The sequence below is a fragment of the Hemitrygon akajei genome, chromosome 31, assembly GCF_048418815.1.
Source record: "Hemitrygon akajei chromosome 31, sHemAka1.3, whole genome shotgun sequence".
NCBI lineage: Eukaryota > Metazoa > Chordata > Chondrichthyes > Myliobatiformes > Dasyatidae > Hemitrygon > Hemitrygon akajei.
Genome location: NC_133154.1, coordinates 12,103,975 through 12,124,492, shown reverse-complemented (window position 1 = coordinate 12,124,492; position 20,518 = coordinate 12,103,975). Strand labels below are relative to the sequence as shown.

General features: G+C 37.0%; 1 protein-coding gene across 17 annotated transcripts in view; it reads left to right on the top strand.

The window, feature by feature from the left end:
• The window catches only part of LOC140719458 (RNA binding protein fox-1 homolog 1-like), a 267,927-nt gene that overhangs the window by 193,840 nt on the left and 53,569 nt on the right, over window positions 1-20,518 (top strand). For 13 of the 17 annotated variants that reach the window (XR_012096911.1, XR_012096912.1, XM_073034141.1 and 10 more), the window contains 3 exons: window positions 3,442-3,495; window positions 12,856-12,948; window positions 19,559-19,619. Coding sequence is in view for 15 of the 17 variants with exons in the window: in XM_073034141.1 (XP_072890242.1) it covers window positions 3,442-3,495; window positions 12,856-12,948; window positions 19,559-19,619 (208 nt within the window). In the remaining 2 variants the exon portion in view is untranslated. The remainder of the gene's footprint in view (window positions 1-3,441; window positions 3,496-12,855; window positions 12,949-19,558; window positions 19,620-20,518) is intronic. The other 4 variants (XM_073034145.1, XM_073034144.1, XM_073034154.1 and 1 more) reach the window with 1 other exon arrangement.

The following is a 20,518-nucleotide window of genomic DNA, read 5'->3' as shown; positions in this document are numbered from 1 at the left end:
ATTTTGCTTCCTTAACCACAACAGAATTGCAAAGTACAGTAAATTATGGAAATCTGAGGAAAATGCTCATGAATGAAGTTGATCATTATGTGTAACTTCTGTAGAGAAAAGCAGCATTACTGTTTCAGCTCAGTGGCCATTCCTTAGTGGATTATTGTTTTAATTTTGGCCCTAGAAAATTCTAAAAGTTTTGGTATCCTGTGCTGCCTTGGCTTCTGCAGATACAGAAATAAGAGAGAGGTTAGGTGGGCAAAAGGTGATCATAACATAAGCACATAAGAAATGGGAGCAGGAGTAGGCCATCCAGCCCATCGAGCCTGCCCCACTATTTAATAAGATCATGGCTGGTCTGTCCATAAACTCAGCTCCATATATCTGCCTTTCCCCCATAACCCTTAATTCTCCTACTATGTAAAAATCTATCTAACTGTATCTTAAATATACTTAGTGAAGAAGCCTCAACTTCCCTGGGCAGAGAATCCCACAGATTCACCACTCTCAGGGAAAAAGTTTCTCTTCATCTCAGTCCTAAATCTTCGCCCCTGAATCTTGAGGCAATGTCTCCTAGTTCTAGTCTCACCTACCAATGGAAACAACTTCCCTACTTCTATCTTATCTATCCCTTTCATAATTTTGTATGTTTCTATAAGATCCCCTCTCATTCTTCTGAATTCCAGAGAATATAGTCCCAGGCAACTCAGTATTTCTTTGTAAGTTAACCCCTTAATCTCTGGAATCAACCTGGTGAACCTCCTCTGCACTGCCTCCAAAGCCAGTATGTTCTTCCTCAAGTATGGAGACCAGAACTGCACATAGTACTCCAGGTGCAGCCTCACCAGTACCCTGTATAGTTGCAGCATGACCTCCCTGCTTTTGAATTCAATCCCTCTAGCAATGACCAACATTCCGTTTGCCGCCTTAATAACCTGTTGTACCTACAAGCCAACTTTTTGTGATTCATGAACAAACGCTCCCAAGTCCCTCTGCACAAAAGCATGCTGCAACCTTTCACCATTTAAATAATAATCTGCTCTTCTATTATTCCTTCCAAAGTGGATGGTCTCGCATTTACCAACGTTGTATCCCATCTGCCAGATCTTGGCCCACTCACTTAACCTATCTATATCCCTCTGAAGACTCTCCACATCCTCTGTACAATTTGCTTTTCAACTCAGTTTAGTGTCATCAGCAAATGTTACGCTACATGCAGTCCCCTCTTACAAATCATCAATGTAAATGGTAAACAGCTGCAGGCCCAACACTGACCCCTGTGGCACCCCATTCACCACTGAATGCCAACCGGGGAAACACCCATTTGTACCAACTCTCTGCCTTCTATTGGTTAACCAATCCACTATCCATGCCAATACACTTTCTCCAACTCCATGCATCCGTATCTTATAAATCTCTTGTGCGGTACCTTTTTGGACACCTTCTGGAGTTTTTTTAAAAAGTTTTCCCAATCCTCCAGTCTCCCACTATTCTTTGTGACTTTGTACACGAGCTTTTAATTTAATACTATCTTTTATTTCCTTTGTTACCCAAGGCTGGCTCTCCCCACACTTACTGTCCTTTTCACTGAAATATACTTTTGTTGAGCGCTGTGAAAAGGCTTTTTGAAAGTATTCCACTGTTCCTCAACTGTCCTACCAAATAGCCTGTGCTCCCAATCCACATTAGCCAACTCCTCCCTCATCCTGTTGTTGTCTCCCTTGTTCAAGCGTAATACACTAGTTTTAGATCTATTTCACCCTCCATCTGTATGCAAAATTGTCATACTATGATCACTCTTTCCAAGAGGATCCCTGACTACAAAATTGTTAATCTTACCTGTCTCATTGCACAGGACTAGATCTAAGATAGCATTTTAAGATCAACGTGCATTTCCGTGATGATTGACTTTGTTGAAGTAATATTTCTGGAGATTAATTCAAACTCATAAGCAAAACAGAATATGCTGGAAACATTCAGCTGTTCAGGCCACATTTGTAGGAAGGGAAACAGAGTCACTGATTCAGGTCTGTCACCCTTTATCAGAACCAAGAAGGGACAAAGTGAAGGTGGGGGAGGGAAAGGTCTATGGTGGGTAAACTCACCGTGACCATGGGGGTAGACTAACCAAGCCTGTTTGGTCAATGAGTGAATCAGAGCAATTGGAGGGTAAGAACATAGATACAAGAACCTAGACCAAAAAAAAGTGCTAGTTGGGTCAGGCTGGCTATGCTCTCCAATCGCAGAGAGGTTAAAAAAGGAAAGAAAGAAAAACAAAAGGTGACAGTCATTTTCTAGGAAAAAATCAAAAACGAGATAAACTAATATTATGGATGACTAATGCAAACCAAGAAAAAGTTGTAGAATCCAACATAGAAAGCTACATTGTGCCCAGACAGAAAATGAGGTACTGTTCCCCAGACTGCCTTGGGTACAGGAGACCATAGATCAATTAGGTCAGAGTGGGAGTTTGGTGAGCAATTGAAATAGAGGTAACAGTGAGCTCAGAGTCACCCCTATAGACTGATTTTCATGAATTTGAAGCCTGTCTAATTAAATCAGATGAATTAAAGAGCATTTAAAATTGTTTTATTAAGAAATCACTACCTAATGGGTTTAGCCTCTGGTTTGTGCAGTAGTGGATAACCTCTCTTAGAAGTAGTGACTTCTAGTCAGATGCCACTCATTTTCTGGTAATTCTATTTGAAAATGCATTTCTATAGATGAGAGAGGCAGGATGAGGCTCTGCTATAATGTCCTTCTGGGTTATGTAGCCTTGAAAATTTACTGAATAAATTTTCAAAAAGATTGACTACTGAGTCATTTAAGTATGTTCAGGGCTAGGTTAGACTGTTGGCCTATAGGTAATTGAAAGTTATGGGCATCAAGCAGGTAAATGAATTTGAGAATAATGGTCAAATTGGCTGTGCTCTTATTGAATGGTAGAGCAGGTAAGAGGGGCCAAATGGCTATTCCTGTTTCTTATAAGTTAAGAAATATGATACGGTTCCTCCTCAGGTAATGACAGAGTTCCATTTCTGAGAACTGTTCTTAACCCAAATAATTCACAAGTTAGAAATGTGGCCACTGGGCAATATATTTAAATAAAACCAAATGCCACCATATAGTTAAAACAGGGAATGTAATACAACTATTGTAATTTCTCTGCAAACTGCAATGTTTACTTCAAAACCAAGTTCCCTCATGGTAAAAGATGCCTGCAGCAGCCAACAAATCCATTCTGCTATTCTCCCAAACATGTATGCATATATACATATAGATATGTATGCATTATCTATATGTTCATAACCTAGGGAGGACCTGTCTTCACATCTATTCCAGGAGGAGTTAACAGCTATAAGAGAAAGGGGCACATATGCAAAATAGAACTTGGAATAGAATTTTAACTGATATTTATGCTAACAAATTCTTATTTCATTTTCTCTGCAGCAATTTGGTAAAATCATAGATGTAGAAATTATATTTAATGAGCGTGGCTCAAAGGTAAGCACTATTTTTAAAACATTTCTGTGGTAACTCTTAATGTCTAGAACAGCTAAAGAAGCAATTAAACTTTGTGGCAGTTTTAAAGCCATTTCCAGTCAGTGGCATTTTCCAAAACTGTTCCTCTTTCACTGATCAGCTTGACAGTAGGACTGCATCTACTGTACCTGTCCTCTTAGTCTTAAATTACATATTCATAAAGTTGGTATTGTTACTTATTCCTATATCTGTCCTTTATCAGTTACATTTCACTGAAACCAATTAAAAACCCAGAAAGTAGTTACTTACTCGAGTCTTTCATCAGGTTGTCTTTACCAATTATGTAGTTAATTATGTAGTCAGGCTTTATTTTGCTTGTGACAGTACTTGATGCTTAGAATTATTTTGTTGATACTGTCTGTTCACTGAATCAAATCAATGTCTGGTTGATAGTGAATTAATTTGGAAAATGGTGCTTGGCTGGAAATGGTTGCTAGTCACAAAGCTATTCAGCTTAAAAATGTTTTAGAAATTATTTTTTGATCTTTGTCCACTGATACAATCCTTCCCTTAAAATAAGGTTTATCATAATATTCATAGATATTTACTGTTATGGAGTTGAATTCATTCATCTCTCTTCATCCTTCCTTTTCAGATTGCTTATTTTTAAATTGTATACCACTACAATGTAGTAGGAGTGTTGTAATTCCTAGTGTTCTCCAGTTTATCTGGAAGCAGTTCTTAAAAGCAGTTTTCAAGGTAAATGATCTTCGTTTGTTCTTTCGAGAACTAGCCAACTCCGAGTCGTTATTAAAGTCTGTCTACTGCTAGAGTATTTTAGAGATGGTGAAAATAGAAAATGGGCACTGTTTCCTAACCCCTTCAGCCTTTGTACTTTGAGGCAGCAAGTATTCTGTATTGTACTTTCCATTAAGATCTATTTTAATTTGATAGAAGAGCTCCTGTGATCTCTGCAATCCTGAATTTATGGCTGCAACACCAGAGAGGGTTACTGGGGTGGGCTACTACCCACAAAATAAAGTTGAAGATTCATTTAGTTCTCTTTCCCTTGCTTATAGTTGATTTGACTAATCAAAACAAAAAGGTATTACCCTCCAGTCTAATTAATGGATTCATAAAAACTGCAATTAATGCTGATTTCTCACATTTATTTTATGGACAGTTCCAGAGTTTTGGCAGCGGTCCTGCAACAACTGCAGATGCAGCAAATCATATACTTGTAAAGTCACCTTTCTAACCTTGTGTTTCTATTCATGGATCTTCATTGGTGTCAAGGGAAATACCGTGTCAGTCAGCAACGTGATAACCAGCTCAGCATCAACTTCCCAGCTTGCCTTGGTGCTTACAGACCTACTGAGGGCAATATTAAATTGAGTCATACAGTTGTAAGCTATATTCAAGATTCAAAGTACATTATCAAAAAATAACAGATAAGCTATATCTTAGCAAAATCAAAAGTAAAGCAAAACATCCAGAAATACTTGATCTTCTGTGCTGAAACCTCAGCTCCATTTTCAGGCTGCTACAGAAAGGGGACAATTAATATTTAAACAACAAAATTTATACCCACGGAACATCTCACTACTTGTGACCTCCAGCCTTTCGACACCTATTTGGATAATTGTTGTTACCTCAGAAACCCCCCCATAATAAACTAAACATTGACAGGGCAAGATTAAGATGGTAGCAAGTGGCGGTGTGACAAAAGCTTGGTCAGATGTCATGAAATATGAGTTTTGCTACAATGTACAGTGCAAGATATAAAAATTACTAAAGTTATTAAAATCAAAAGGAGGCAGTGTCATGGACTATTCACAAATCCAATGGCAGAGGGGAGATAACTGTTCTTAAAATTTTGAATACAGGTCTTAAGAAGACGTCTAAGTGCCAACGGTATGTTCATATTTGCAAATCAGGCTTAACTTAAACTAATGTGCTGCTGAACATTGAGTACAGTATTCCAGCAAAGACAGCGTTTCATTTGGAATGTGAACTGGAAGGCTATTTAATGTACTTATGTAGTCGGAAAATGGGAACTATATGTTTCTTGATGTATCATAATTTCCATTGCAGAAATGTAAAGGTTTGGGATGGAGAGAGATGACTGATTGTAATATTATGTATGATATGCAAATCATGATTAACAATTATGAAATGTTATGTTGCAGCATTATATAAGATTTTAAAGAGGGGATCTTCCTTTTCATTGTCCTTTACAGCAAGTTTGATGCTTCACATAAACCAATACAAAGATGCAGGTGCTGACAACAAAAAAGAAACATTGGAAATACACAACAGGTCAGGTAGCATTTGGAGTGAAAAAAGTAGTATTTCTGGTTGATGAACTTTCATCAGAACCAGTTTCACTCCCCACAGATGGTGGTGACCTGCTGTGTATTTGCAACGTATTCTGTTTTTATATCTTAAGTGTTTCATCGGTAATTCAGAGATTTGGAAATATCCAGCAAATGACTCAATGTTGGATTCTTATCTGCCTTTTCCTATCTATCCTGCTAGAATATTTGTGAACTACCTATTATTGGAGTCAAAGTTGAAATTGCCCACATCCCCATTTAGCCACAGGAGTAAAACTTACAAAAGCTAGACTGTGAAGTTTATAGTGGAAATTTAAACAAGTAGCTACAGACACGCATCCTTTTCTCTTTTTTTTGGTGACTTTGTCTTTTTCTTCATCTATGTGATATTTACAGAGATTGTCACAACTCTGCGATAGCTGATACTATTATTGCAGACCTTTCTGTTCTACGTAGCCTAGGAGCCATAGACCTCTGAGTTGTAATGGTGCTAAGTGGGGTACCATAGTTCTGAATGTAGAAAGTTATTTGTGAACTGCTCTTCTTCCCAATTTTCATATTCCATTCTGATCTCATTTAAGATATAATAATCACTTCTGCATCTACTTTTGATTTCAGGTGGCTGTACAGGTCATAAAAATAGTTTAATGGAGTATCACCTCTTTAAAACTACATTGATTAGAAATATTTTTTAAGATGATTTGTTTTTTTTTTCTTTTTCTGTTGTTATGGTGGGTGGGAGTTGTGTCTAACAGCAAAGGAGTCAGAATGTGATCTGATTGGTTATGTTTGTGTTTTTCCAGAAATACAGGGGACCAATCGCCACAAAGTATTCTGATGTTTTATATGATTAACTATCTCACTAAAACCACTTCATGCTTAAAAATGGTTAGGAAAAATAAGATTTTTTATTCCTTTGATTTTATGACTAATGAAGCAACATTTTTAATACCAAGATAATATTTCTGGTGATGGACTTAGCCAGAATCCTTTCATCCCCACACCTTTTGCTTACATTTGTCAATTTCACAGCTGTCTTTGCATAGTTGCTATTCTGTACAATGGGTCCTCAGAGTCGGCCACAGATATCCAGTTTAGGGAGACACACCCTACATTGGTGTACTTGCTGTGTACGGTATCTGCAGGACCACTGCTAACCATGTCCAAACTGCTCTGATTGGGAGAAATCAAAATGAACTGATGATGAGGAGTGGCTTGCAAGAATGCTCAGGGATCTTTTGTCAGGATACAAACCATTGATAAAATGGGCACCACAGTGACATTTAAGCGATCAGTCCATTACTTGAACTGGCAAATATCTATAAATTTATTAGTGGAAATTATTTTCATTTTGCTGCTGGGGTATACAGTATTTGTTAGTTAACTTACTTTACCCTTGAAGTTGTTGATATTTTGTTTCATGCAACTTTCACATAGCTTTTTCAAAGTACTTTTAACTCCTGCTTAAGCATAGAAAATGAGTACAGGCAAGTTATTCAACTTAACTATACTAGCCTTCACCTGCTTTCATTTGCTATTTTTTTTACCATCTGTAAATAATTGTGGCATTCATTCATGAAAACACAAATCTCTAGTTCCTGTTGATTTCAGCTGAAGGCACTGCCTTAAAGTCTAAAAGATCTCATGTCATAGTTAGAACTATTCCAATTCAGTTCATCTCAATCAGTGGTGTAAGTACTGCCTCATCAATTATAGAGCTGGTTTCCTGACTGATGTCATATGATAATTGTATGGACATTTGATGAAAACAGGTTTGGACTTGGCTATAATGTTTGCCCTTAACATAACCAGCAGAACGGATTGCCAGGGCTTACGCACATATAAGACCTATTAGATTGCAGTTGACCCCCCATAAGCATTTTTATAGAAAATTTGGATCAGTGAATGAAATTTGAATACATGACTAATTAAACTGTAAGATGCATCACAATTCTGGTGTCCTTCCATGATCATAATTGAGCTAAAGCTTAGGCAATTGCCAAAAAGTCTGATAATTTCAGCAAACAGCATAATGTTTGTAATGTGAACAGAGGCCTCTGATTAACATCACTATTAATTATAAACAGATCCTTGTACTGTGATATTTGTAAATTGTTCCTTAGAAAATCACATTAATTTTGTGTTAACTTTATAATGGTAACTTATCAATATCGAATACTGAACCAAACCATTTTTTAAAAAATCTTACCTAGTTAGGCTTAGACTCTGAGCAGAAATATAAGTTACACTTTAAAACATGCGTCAAAGTTAACTATGATTAGACCAGCCCAATTTCTGTTGTTCGCTGAAGGGGTCTGTTTCATTTGAATCCTGGTGAGAAGGATGACATGGAGCAGCTTGTAGTCTGATTCTCCTAGCTCCTGTTGGTGGTAGTTGGTAGCATCACCCGTGGGATCATGCAGGGGATCTGATTCTTGCAAAAAGCTTCACGTCATTTTTAGTTGATGAATAAGGTTTTAGATTTTTAAAATCCTCTAACGCAGCATGAAAACAACTACCCTCGACCAATCACTTTAAGCATGATTGTTTTTGCTGCTGAAACTGTGTTATTATGTGCACTGTGGTATATTGGGGATATGGTGCATGTATTCTTATGGGTTAAATTGTGTTTTCTGTCTATGAACACACAGGAGTATTGCCTTTTTTGATTTCTCGTTTTTTATATTTGTATCTAGTAACATTTATTTATCATTCTTCTGCAGGGGTGTTGATCTACTTTTTTGACACTGCTCATCTGTGCTTGTATTTATTGCAGTTCTGAGGCCAGGTTAAAACAACAAGTTACTTGGGCTATCTCCATCTCACCTTCCCTTCCTATATTTTTTATCGTCAATATTTTGAAGCTGATGATAAAATTCTTTACATCACTCTTCAAAGAAATACAAACCTATCTACGTTGAACTACTAGTTTCTTTTCAAGTACCATAGGCTTCCGTATACACATGTCCAAATATAGCTAGCAAACTTGCATATGTGCAATATGCCCAAATGGAGACCAATGACTGTAGAAAAAGCAGGAACAGACTGGATTGAATATCTGTACTCTGTGCTAAATAGGGGTTTCTAAGATTTAGTCTGCAATAAAAATGTTGTTGATTTTTGTGGTAGGAGAAAGGAAATTTTTATTGAGTTGACCTTTCATAAGTATAGAACATTATAAGTTAAACGATTTTTGGAATTTCAAGAACCATTAGCTTTTGCTTTTTCTCTGTTCAGGCTCTCATTCTACAGGTGGGGAATTATGATAACTGCTTACACAAAATTTGGGAAGCTAGATTCATTCAATTATCTATTTCATCCTTGGAGTTTCACAGTACCTCCTAGTCAGTGAGCTCTTTTGCATGCAATCCACAGTGATTCTATACACAGGAGAACCCGATTAACGTCAATGTTGTAAATTGTTAATTTCTGTGGCAGTGTATTTGGAGGAATGTATGTCAACAGGAGCATCAGGAGAATTCCTTTGTTTTTCAGATAATATCAGAAGGAAGTACAGAAGTTTGCTTAATGTTACTTTTGAAAGATGGCAGCTTTGAACAAACACAATTGCATGGTCCTGCATGGAAGTTGATCAATTTATATAATCTAGATTTTCAGGCCTTCTGATCCTGCTATTGAGCTATTCTGAGGTGTACAAAATAAATTTTGCAGATTTATCATAGCAATATTCTCTTAAGGCGTTTATCAGTTGTGTGTCACGCATTAGGAGGAAGCTGTCCGTACTTGTGGGAGTTTTTCTGCTTTTTTTAAAGAAAGGACTTGGCATACCAAGCAATATTGGAAAAGAAAAATAAAATGGAAAAAGCAATAATTGGATTTGTTCAGGAATGTGGCACAGAGGAAATTGCAGAGGTGGGAAAGAATTTTAATGCACAGGTATTAGTTTTGGTATTTTTGTACACAATGGTAGGGAGTCACTGAAGGCAATGTTGAGATGAGGGGTCAGTTGTGATAATATTACAGACTTTTAATTTAAATGATTAACATTTTCCTATTTCCCATTAATTTCTGACATCACCAGATCTTGACCTGCTTTTCCCCAGTCATTCCCAGCCACATTTGTTGAAACTTTTATCAAAGTTTTATTATATCAATTTTTACACTTAAGAGTGGTTTTCAAAATTTATCAGTTTAATGTAATGTAAAAACTGCAACAGAAAGATGGCTTAATTGGTATAATCACTCATTCCTTAGCTTCACAATAGGAGACATTAAGATTATTAAGGGATTGGACAAGATAGAGGCAGAAAATATGTTCCAGATGCTGGGAGAGTCCAGTACCAGAGGGCATGGTTTGAGAATAAGGGGTAGGTCATTTAGGACAGCGTTAAGGAAAAACTTCTTCTCCCAGAGAGTTGTGGGGTCTGGAATGCACTGCCTCGGAAGGCAGTGGAGGCCAGTTCTCTGGATGCTTTCTAGAAGGAGCTAGATAGGTATCTTATGGATAGGGGAATCAAGGGATATGGGGACAAGGCAGGAACCGGGTATTGATAGTAGATGATCAGCCATGATCTCAGAATGGCGGTGCAGGCTCGAAGGGCCAAATGGTCTACTTCTGCACCTATTGTCTATTATTATTATTATTATTATTTTGCTCCTACCCATGTTCTACTCAGCCAAAGTAAAACCAATTGTGTAAATCTAATTAAGCCTTGGTAACCAGCAAGATTAAAAAAATCAGTAATGCATAATGTTTAGGAATGGATGGGTGTAATGGAATACGGTGATTATTTACAAAACAATATTTGTGAACTGCACTTCATTTTTAAATTGTTTCTTAAATTCTGAATACTCTGAGAATTGATTGGCATGTTGCTATCTATCTAGAAATACAGTCTGAACATTTTCACTAAAATGGGTAAAAGATATTCCCTGTAGATAAGAAATAGTTAAATGTTACTGCGTAGTTATCTTTAGTTGCATTATATTTTTAACTAGCTCTCATTAAAAGTACAAGTGTTTTATTTAATTGTTTTTGGCAAATTATTACATTTATTAGCGAAGGATTCCATTTTGAAATAGTTTTGAATGTTTCTTTAAATGAGATAGATTTCATTAGAAATTCATGTTAGATGCTAAATAAGACTTTTAATATGCAATTGAAAAGTGCACCTCTCTTCCAATATGGCATCAAAGTACTCAAGCTTCAGTGTTTAGCATGAGTAGAACAACCAGTAATGCTCCATTTTGACTTTTTCATTTCCTTTACTCAGCATTCTTATGACCTCTGAGTAAGATTGCTATTTAGTGCTGAATTACATTTCATTTCATTTGTCAACTAGTGTCTATTAGGAGCTAGAGTACAACTGCCAAAATTAATTCCTGTTGGGGCCGTTATAACTGTGAGTGGAGACTTCCATGCCATCTGTCTCTGCTGGCTTGAACCCAGATTTCAGAGGTGAAAAGGACAGTGTTCTGACTGTGCCACCCATTTCCCAAAACAGCGACTTCTTTCAAAGCAAGCCTACATAACATTGAATTGCATTTTATTGGCCCATTCCCTGTTTAAACTATGCTGTGGTTTAGAAAACTCATGAATTGAGTGGTATTAAAAGTTGACCAGTATTTATTAGAATAGTTTGGGTAGAACAACTTCCATGTATCCATGGGTTTATACTAAATTGTCAAAGCCCAAATATTTCCTAGCATTGCTGGCAAATATATAAAAGCATTTGCCCACTGATTACATCATTATCTGTATGACCTGCTCCATTCACACCATCAACACTTGCATTTCTTTAAAGAAAAATGTCCCAGACTATCTCTCACTTGGTCCATAAGCTGAAAATTTACTGCAGAAGTTTATATATTGTGAAGGCTTTTGTAGTTGGATTATATTTTTTTATCCTCTGTGTGGCTTAGAGAGTTCTAGCTTTGATGTGATCAGCTGATTTTCCATTGGGTCCTTTCGCAGTATGTTATGTGGCAGCTCAAATTCATCTCTCATGAACACACATTTAAATTTAATTGATACAGTCTTCCAGGGATCAACTGACATGAAAATAGGAAAATGTTAGAAGCAGGAAGGCAAGGAGAGCTGCATTTTGTCAACCTGCGTTTCAGAATCAGATCGGAACAACTGTTAAGTCAACTTGATTTCTATCATTATTAGAATTATATTTTCAGAAAAACAAATCTGTGTTTGGAGTACTTACAAAGCTTTACCATATTTCCTGTATGGCAGACTCTAGTCAATATGTAGTTCTACAAATTCTGGTAACTCTGGCATTTCTCCACGGGATATGGATATTAACCATTGCTGCTATACCTGATGCTGTCTTCATTAATTGGATTTTTTGGCACAGGTCACCAGAGAACCATCATCAGCAGCATACTATCTGATTTTCCAGACCCATACCCACCCGTTGTCATCACCTAAGCAGACCTTTGAACTAAAAAAATTTGCCCACACATAACACCACATGATACTGGGTATAGTTAAGCAGTGCTGTGGTGGCACTGCTGGCATATAATATATAGTGTAAAACTGGAAATAACAGCCAAATAACCCTGTTAATCTCGATGCTACAGCTCATAAATCTGATTTTTGCAAAATAAAATCTCATGAACTGGACAGTAGTATTTAGTGCTTTTATTGGCTATGTAAAATATGTGCTTTGGGCTCAGTTACTAGAACAATCACTGAAATGGCTAATCAGCATAGATACTAATTATAGATTATGCACAAGAACACCTTTTTTAAAAAAAATAAATTTGAATATGCATTCTACTGACCTCTAGTGTGCTCACTGAAGTTCTATATCCTGTTCTTTGCCGCTTTTATTCATCACTCTCCTTTCCCCACAAAAAGCTGTCCCAAACTCCCAATTACTAATGAGCAGCCCAAGTAATGAGTACAGTTTTGCTTGGCCTCATCGCTTACCTTTTTTTTAAATTTTTTTTTTAATTTTCCAAGAAACATGCATGAGGATGAGAGAGAAGAGTATTGCTGATTGTGGTCATGTACTTGTTCTATTTATAATGATGTGCATGTTGTTCTCCCCCCTTCTCCCGCCGCATGCAGGGATTCGGGTTCGTAACTTTCGAATCTAGTGCTGATGCCGACAGGGCGAGGGAGAAATTACACGGCACGGTGGTTGAGGGCCGTAAAATAGAGGTGCATGTCTTAAAAAAAATTGTTTCCTTCTATACATTTATTTTAAATGTCTTGCCTCACTTTTTATTTTATACACTGGTTGTTCGATGGTCATCTTATGTGCGTCATTGTTCTAACTCCTCCTTTACCCTTCAATCTCTTTTTTGCACTCATTAATTTACACAGTAATTCTTCCTGCCTTGCTGACCAGATTATGTTTGTTTTTATTTGGCCTCTGTTGTGCAAGGCTCTTTTCTGTTTTGTTTTTGCAATGAGAATGTCCAGTTTTACCTCCGTGTCTTTCAAAGCAGGGTGCAAATAGGTTCCCTTGGTTTTAAGAGGTAAAAACTACCGCAACACAAAATGAAATGAGTCAGTTTTCTCCAATGCAGTGCTGAGGGTGAATCCATCAGTGGAGTTGGCCTCTCCTTTTATAAACAAGAGGTTGAGTGGAGCTTCTTTGGACAGCTTTTTCCAAGCAGCCGCAGGTGGCCTTAGATCAGTGTTCTGAACAACTTGGAATGTGTATCATAAAATATGAAAGAATGAATAATTAAAACAAAATAAGTTATTCTTTCTCTTCTATTTTTTTTAAAAAGAGAAATTACCCACTGTTTCCTTGCCTCAGGCCTATTATGAGCCAGTTAAATCTGCAGACAGCTTGGAGTATCTTTGTCCAAAGAGGATCTGAAGCCTGATTAATGTTTCATAATTTTGGATAGAACTTTCTTAATTTCCAAAGAACTTTAGGTCTCAGATTTCCTCCTCAGCTCTGCCTTGTATGCAGACTGGTCTTTATGAATTATTTAAAGCCTTTTGAGTAAGATGTTTGCATATTTTGCTTTTTTTTATATTTCCCTCCTCGATGATGTAGCGTTTAGGGCCCTTCACTTGAGTCACAGTAACCATGGTAACTATACATGCTGGCGATGGTACGCAAGGGGGTAAGTGAACCAAAAAGGAAAACAAAACAAACGAACACAAACAAAAAGGAAACCCATCTGCCATTTCACGTTTAACGCTACGAATGTGACTTGACTTGTCGTTTTCCCCTTTTCCAATGCTGTTTTTTGGTGCCGCCTGTACTGGATTGTACATTTTTTTATTTTTTTTAAGCAGCCTGAGCTATATTTAGTGGTTGATTGATGGTGACTCCTCCACATCTTACTCAGAGTTTTAACTACAGTTTTGCTGATTAATGCACCCTTTCTTTGTGTTTGTTTGTCCTTGTTCCCTCTCTCTCCCTTTCCTTGTATGTCACGCCTGTGAATGGTTACTCTGTTTCTCTGGGATTGTGCCTCCTTCTCTATTGGCTCAATGTGTGGCTTCTCCAATGGTTCTTGGCCCTTCTTGGTGCTCATGTTGCACACTGCTGGAAAACTGACTTTTGCCCTCACCTAATGTTTAAACCCCATCACTACTATACTTTTAATTTTTAAGGTTTTTTTGGCATGTTCCTTCTTTCATTGTTTTGTCCCATGGTTTTTAGATCTGTTTGTGTGTGGCCAAACAAAGGTAAACCTAGTATTTCTCAGGCTAATAACTGTGTAGACCTTTGATGAATGAGAGTGTATTTTGCGGTGTTCTGATTGATCCCTGATCAAAGATCACCCATTGACACTGACTTTTAATATAAAATGTAACTAACTGATTTTTCTTTCAAATAACATTTTTATTCCAAATTAAATAGAGATGAAATTTGGGAAATGGCAATATTTCTTCTTTGTTAAAAGTATTCTTTAAATGGGATTCCATTGCCTTGATTTATTTTTTAATCTTCTCCTGCAGGTGCTGATACGTGCTAGCTTATGATTCTGTTGCCACCACCTGCTCTCTGGTACATAAGTCCTCCCCACAAGTGGCACTGCTTATTTGTGAGGCTAGCAAGCAAGTGTCATCAGGCTGTTCAGTTTTGAAGGAACATCACAGTTAAGGCTGATCTTCTTGTCACCTAGCATGCTAATGCCAGCAGAAGTTAGTTACTGGATCTTTGTTCATTTGCCCTAATACATGGCTCACTGACAGATTTTGTTTGCCACTGCTATGAAGTGCCTTTGAACGTTTTGCTCTGTTAAAGGTGCTCTGTTACAGCTGTTGTTTAGGATAGCAAATTTGAGAAATATTGGTTGATTTAAATGCCTACCCTTTTAACCTTTATGACCTGACTAAAGCACTGTTGCCATCAGCCTGGCTTAAATTGACATTCCCTGCCCCCGGGATTGAGCATGTTCCCTCCCTGCTCTTCTAGGGCTGTTTTCTGTTTACCCATTGAATCAATTGGTATGCCTGTTACTCAGTCTTAAAAAAACTAAATGTTAGCAAAAACTATAACTGGGTCTCAAAGCAGCAAAGATGGGATAATAACATAAAAGGGTTCTTTAAAAAGCTTTACTGCCATTGAGGGGCAAGAGAGAGTCCTGACTCTAATGGAAAAGGAAAGCAAAAACATGATCAAATATATTGATCAGAAATTATTTTTAAAAATAGAATGCAGCAGATGCTCAGCAGGTTGGTCAAGATGTTGGAAAAGAGACAGAGTTAATATTGATACTGTTGTATCAGAAATGGGCTTAATTCCTGACTGAAATAGGGTAAAGGTAACATCGGAATGAAGGTGCTAAACTAGAGGGAAGGCAGGGGCAAGGTGGAGGGTGAATTTTACTCAACTTAGAAATGATTTAGCAAAGATGGACTGTGAAACAGCTACTTAAAGGTAAACTAATATGAGTAGTGTGATGCATTTGGGAAGGAGATTCAAGGTTTGCAGGTTTAATGTGTTTTCACAAAGGAAAAGTATGGGACTGCCAAATTTAGAGTACCCCAGATGGCAAAGTGCGTATAATGAGGTTAAAAAAAAGAGCTTTGAATAGGCACGAACAAAGAAAAATGGAAGAATGTTAAAAAATATAAGGATGAAATTAAAAGGGAAGTTAGGAAAGCAAAGGTAGGCAATAAAAAAGACAAGGAATGCCAAAGGTATTTTCTAAATAAATAAGGGGAAAGAGGACAATTAAAGCAAAGACTAGGGCCATAAAGATAACTTGTGTATGAAAGAAGAGGATGAGCGAAAGATTATCTCTGGTATTTTGCAACTATCTTCACAAGAGGGGGAGAATGCAATGTTGTAGATTAGGAGAACGTTATGAAAATGTTAAGGTAAAGAAGAAAAGGTAAGGAGTTAGCATCTGAATGGATAAATGAATAGAATGGATGGATGAGTAACCAGATTCAGATGGAATACTATATTCCAGGCTGTTTAAAAAAAAGCAAAGGAAAATACAAAGGCTCTGTGTATGTCAATCGTCTTAGGCTGCTGGAGTGATGGTTTAAATTATACTATAGTTCAAAAAAGATTGGAATAAACTGGGTAGTTATTGGAATCAGTTCTGAGGAAGAAAGTGAAACTACATTTAGAACGGCATAAATAAAACCAAGTACAATGTGTGTAAATGTGTTAATGCTGACTACCCATTGGGTCAATAAGGTTTCGCATTGCCCATCTTGTTTGTGTTTAAATGAATAACTTGACATTCCTACATGGCAGGCAGGTTAAAAATAAATAAAAGCACGTGAGATTATAGAGAAAGTGGCAAATTTAATCCAAAAAAACCTTCCTAGGGGCACGAAGCAAATTGTTGTGTTTGGGACATGAAGGTTGTTTCCACTGGAGTTCATTGGGCTCAGTACTCAGTCCATTATTTTTTGTTAGACATGATTGTAGGGGACATGACAAAGAAGACCATAGATAACTCAAAAATTAGCCATTCAAGAAGGGGATAGTTTTATACCACAGGACAATACCAGTGGTCTCGTTAATTGGGCAGAAGAGTGGCAAAATGAATTTTATATAGAGAATTGAGGGTAGGTCCAGGAAGACAATACCATGTACAATAAATGGAATGAGACTGAGAGGTGTGCAGAAACAGAAGTATATATGGGCAAGTCCTTAAAGATGTCAGGACCAGATGATAATGTGGTGAAAAAGGCACAGAGAAAATTTGTTCTATTAATCCAGACAGAATAAAAGAGCAGAAAAAGTATGATGGAACCTTTCAAAATGCTAGGGGTACTCAGCAGGTCAGGTAGTCGTTACGGTAAGAGAAACAGAGCTGACTTTTCAGGTTAAACCCATAATGCATCAGTATGTAGGAAACTTGTAATTGCATTGCACAGAGTGCAGAGAAGATAAGACAAGGACTAGCAATTTTTACCTGTGAGCAAGCATTATATAGACTGTGTATTTTGTTTTATTTGAAAGGAAAGAGGCAGAGTAGAAACTAAAGGTGTGCAAAATTATGAAAGCCTGCATAATAAGTACTCTCTTACCTTAGCAGAGAGGTCATAAATGGAGTACATAGGTTTTAAACTAGTTGATGCAGAACTGGGTCCTGGAACTTGCGGTCAGAAAGGATGAAAGAGGCATCACATTTGAAAAGTGTTTGTGTTCTTCCAACACCTGGTTGTATACCAGATGTGGAAAATAAATATAGGTTGGGGCCCTCTTTTTCACCCTTCATAGTCAGCGTAGGCCAAATGTTCTTCTGAATCATATGTTTTTCTGTGATCTCAGTATGTTTGGACCTGAAAAATATGAAACCATTTTACACTGCTAAATGTTAGTTTTCCTATTTTCGTTCATGCTAGCTTATCAAGAGGCACACTTTTTAGTTTTTGAGGGCAATGTCTAGTTTCCTATCTGACCAATACATCCTTTAAAATACATTCTGCATCTAATGTTCCTGTAATTCATCTACAGTGCAGGTCAGTGGGACTAGGTGAGAGTAAGCATTCGGCACGGACTAGAAGGGCCGAGATGGCCTGTTTCCGTGCTGTAATTGTTATATGGTTACAGTGAATAGGTTTAGTTTATTCAGTTCGTTTACATAACTGAAAGTGACCAAATATGGATAGAACCAGGCCAACCACTGATTTGGGACCTACCAGAATAAAAACATTATTTTTATAGCATCTTCTTTAACATGTTAATATTCCCTGGAAGCACTGATAGCTAATGCATTGAACTCATCTCGAAGACCCAAGTTCACCAAAATCAGTGAAGGATTTTGTGTGCTCTGACTGCTGTCTTTATGTCACTTGGAAGGCGTTATACGCATGTTGCAAGAAAGCTTGAAGGAATCAGCACCTGTAGGTTGTGAATATTGAGAGGTAAATTTCACAGGCTGTGAATAAAGTGAGTTCCAGAGAGGTTCTTCAGAAACATTTTCAAACTCCCTAACAGTTAAACTGAAGCTTGAAAAAGTGGATCTCATAAACTATTTGGTTGTGCTAGCTTTTTGAGATTTTTTTAACTGATAATTCTGCCCTGTTATGTCTGCTTCTTTTCCTTTTCCAAGTAGGCAGTATATTGAATTCCATTATGAAAGTCACTAAACCTGCTCACAGCAAGCACCGAATAAGACAATGTATCCCAGGTCACAACAAAATGCTGCATGTGTCATCTCCCCCTTTTTTTAAACAAGTTATTTTAAATGTGCCTTTGGTTGCTGTGCTTCCATCCAGACACTATCTACTCTAAATGCTATTTGAATACTATTAACTCTTCTCATCATCCTCTGTGGAGTGTTAACCCAGCTTCTGCGGACTCATTCCTCACCCCGCTAACATTCTGTCCTTCCTACGAGGGCTTACTTAGCATCAGTTTGAAGTGTGGTCTGCTCAGAATTGGATGCAATTCTCCACTTGAACCCCAACCAACAATTGACAAAAACCAGTTGAGAATAACTTCCTTGTTTTGTCTTGTTTCCCTTTTGATATCTGTAAAATCAAACTTTGCAAAGGCTTTTTGAGATCTTTCATAACTTTTCCTGCCATCGTCAAAGGTATGCATTCCTAACGTCCAATTTTGAACACGAGCCCCTCCCCTCACTAATACTGCTTTTAAATTGTTTTGTCTCCCTGTCCTCACAAAATTTAATTTGCTGTGCATCAATTAATTTCTGAGTGTCTGTATTTTCCTGATCTTGCATTATCCTCAAGTTTATTGAATTTTCAAACACAATTGTACTATACCTGATCTTTCTGTTGAGCAGTTCCAATGACTTGGCATAATTTTCTGTCCTAACCTATCATTGTCTCGTGAAAGAGGTATAGGCTCTGGAGATGGTTGTCTGAACTACAGCCAAAGGAATCAATTGTTACCAATTTGACAGAATAGATTACCTAATATTTTTAACAATTCATTTTGCACCACAGAAGTTATTCACTATAAAGTAAGTCCATATATTGCTACTGATTTGCCCCCTCCTTCAAAGAAACTCCAAGCAAACAAACTGTTCAGATTTTTATTGGCTATTTCAGTGTAAACTCATGTCAATTCATTTGTTCAGTGCAGAGAGAATTGGAAATTATTTGCCTGAGAAACAAAGGTTTACATTTGAGTGTCCTCCTTGAAAATGTTTTAAAATATTTTGAATATAATTAATAAATGCTGATAATATATATTGAGATAAAAAGTAAATTGTAAATTTCTTTCTAATTCAAATAATATTGTGACTGTAATAGTTAGAGTAAACCTTCATTGATTTTGCTAGACCTTGCATGTTCTGTAGTTTCAAACTCTGACCTTTTCCTTGTTTAACATGCTGGTTCTATGTTGATCTGTGAACCTCAGGTAAACAATGCCACAGCTCGTGTGATGACTAATAAGAAGATGGTGAGCCCTTATGCAAATGGTAGGTATTTTAATGAATGTACAAATGTAGCGGCCTTTCTTCTTTAAAGATTGTGTGATATTGGGATGCTTTTTTTAGACATTTACAGAAAAAAGAAGAAATCTGTAGAATTTTATGAAAAACTATATAAACAGACTTAGAAACAACCGATGTGCAAAAGATTACAAAAATATAATAGTGAGAACACAAGTTGTAAAGAATCCTTGTTGATCTAGTTTCAAGCATTGGCACAAGCTGAGCAATACTAAATAATATGTTACTATCTTACAGAAACAAATTTTTAATTTTTAGTTTGTAGGCACTTGACCAACTAAGCTGTATTGAGAAGATTTTGAAACTTAACCTTACTGTTGCATACTCCTTATTTTATTTACTGCATTCACCAATTAGACCAGCCTTATATTAACTAGCATATGCAGAAGTACCTGAATTTACTTGACAGAGTAACGTCCCTAGTGATTTCAGCCTAGGATTAAGAAAACTGTTGAAGAATTTTGTTCGTAATCTCTACAACCGATGCTGGGATAGCCCTGTGATGAGTGTTCAGAACTAACTGCTAAGTTAGTTTAGACCAACATATTAGGGTGAAAATATGTTGGGTGCTGGATGGAAAGATTTCCAGTACAAAATCTGCAAGCGTTGATTGACCTTTTCTTGTAGATTTTTGTGGTCTGATAAAGACTTGTTCATAAGGTTGGTTGGCTTGTAATAAGCCTACAGTGAAATTAATGCCATTTCATTTGAAGGTCAACTGTAAAGAAGGGCCATTAAGACAATGTGTTGAGAAGCTGCTACTTCTTATGGAACTTTTTCTCTGCATTCGTATATACCCTGAGGCAAAGTGCTTCTGAAAATAAAATAGTTCAGTTTTGTTACTGGATTACTGAGTGCAGTGTTTT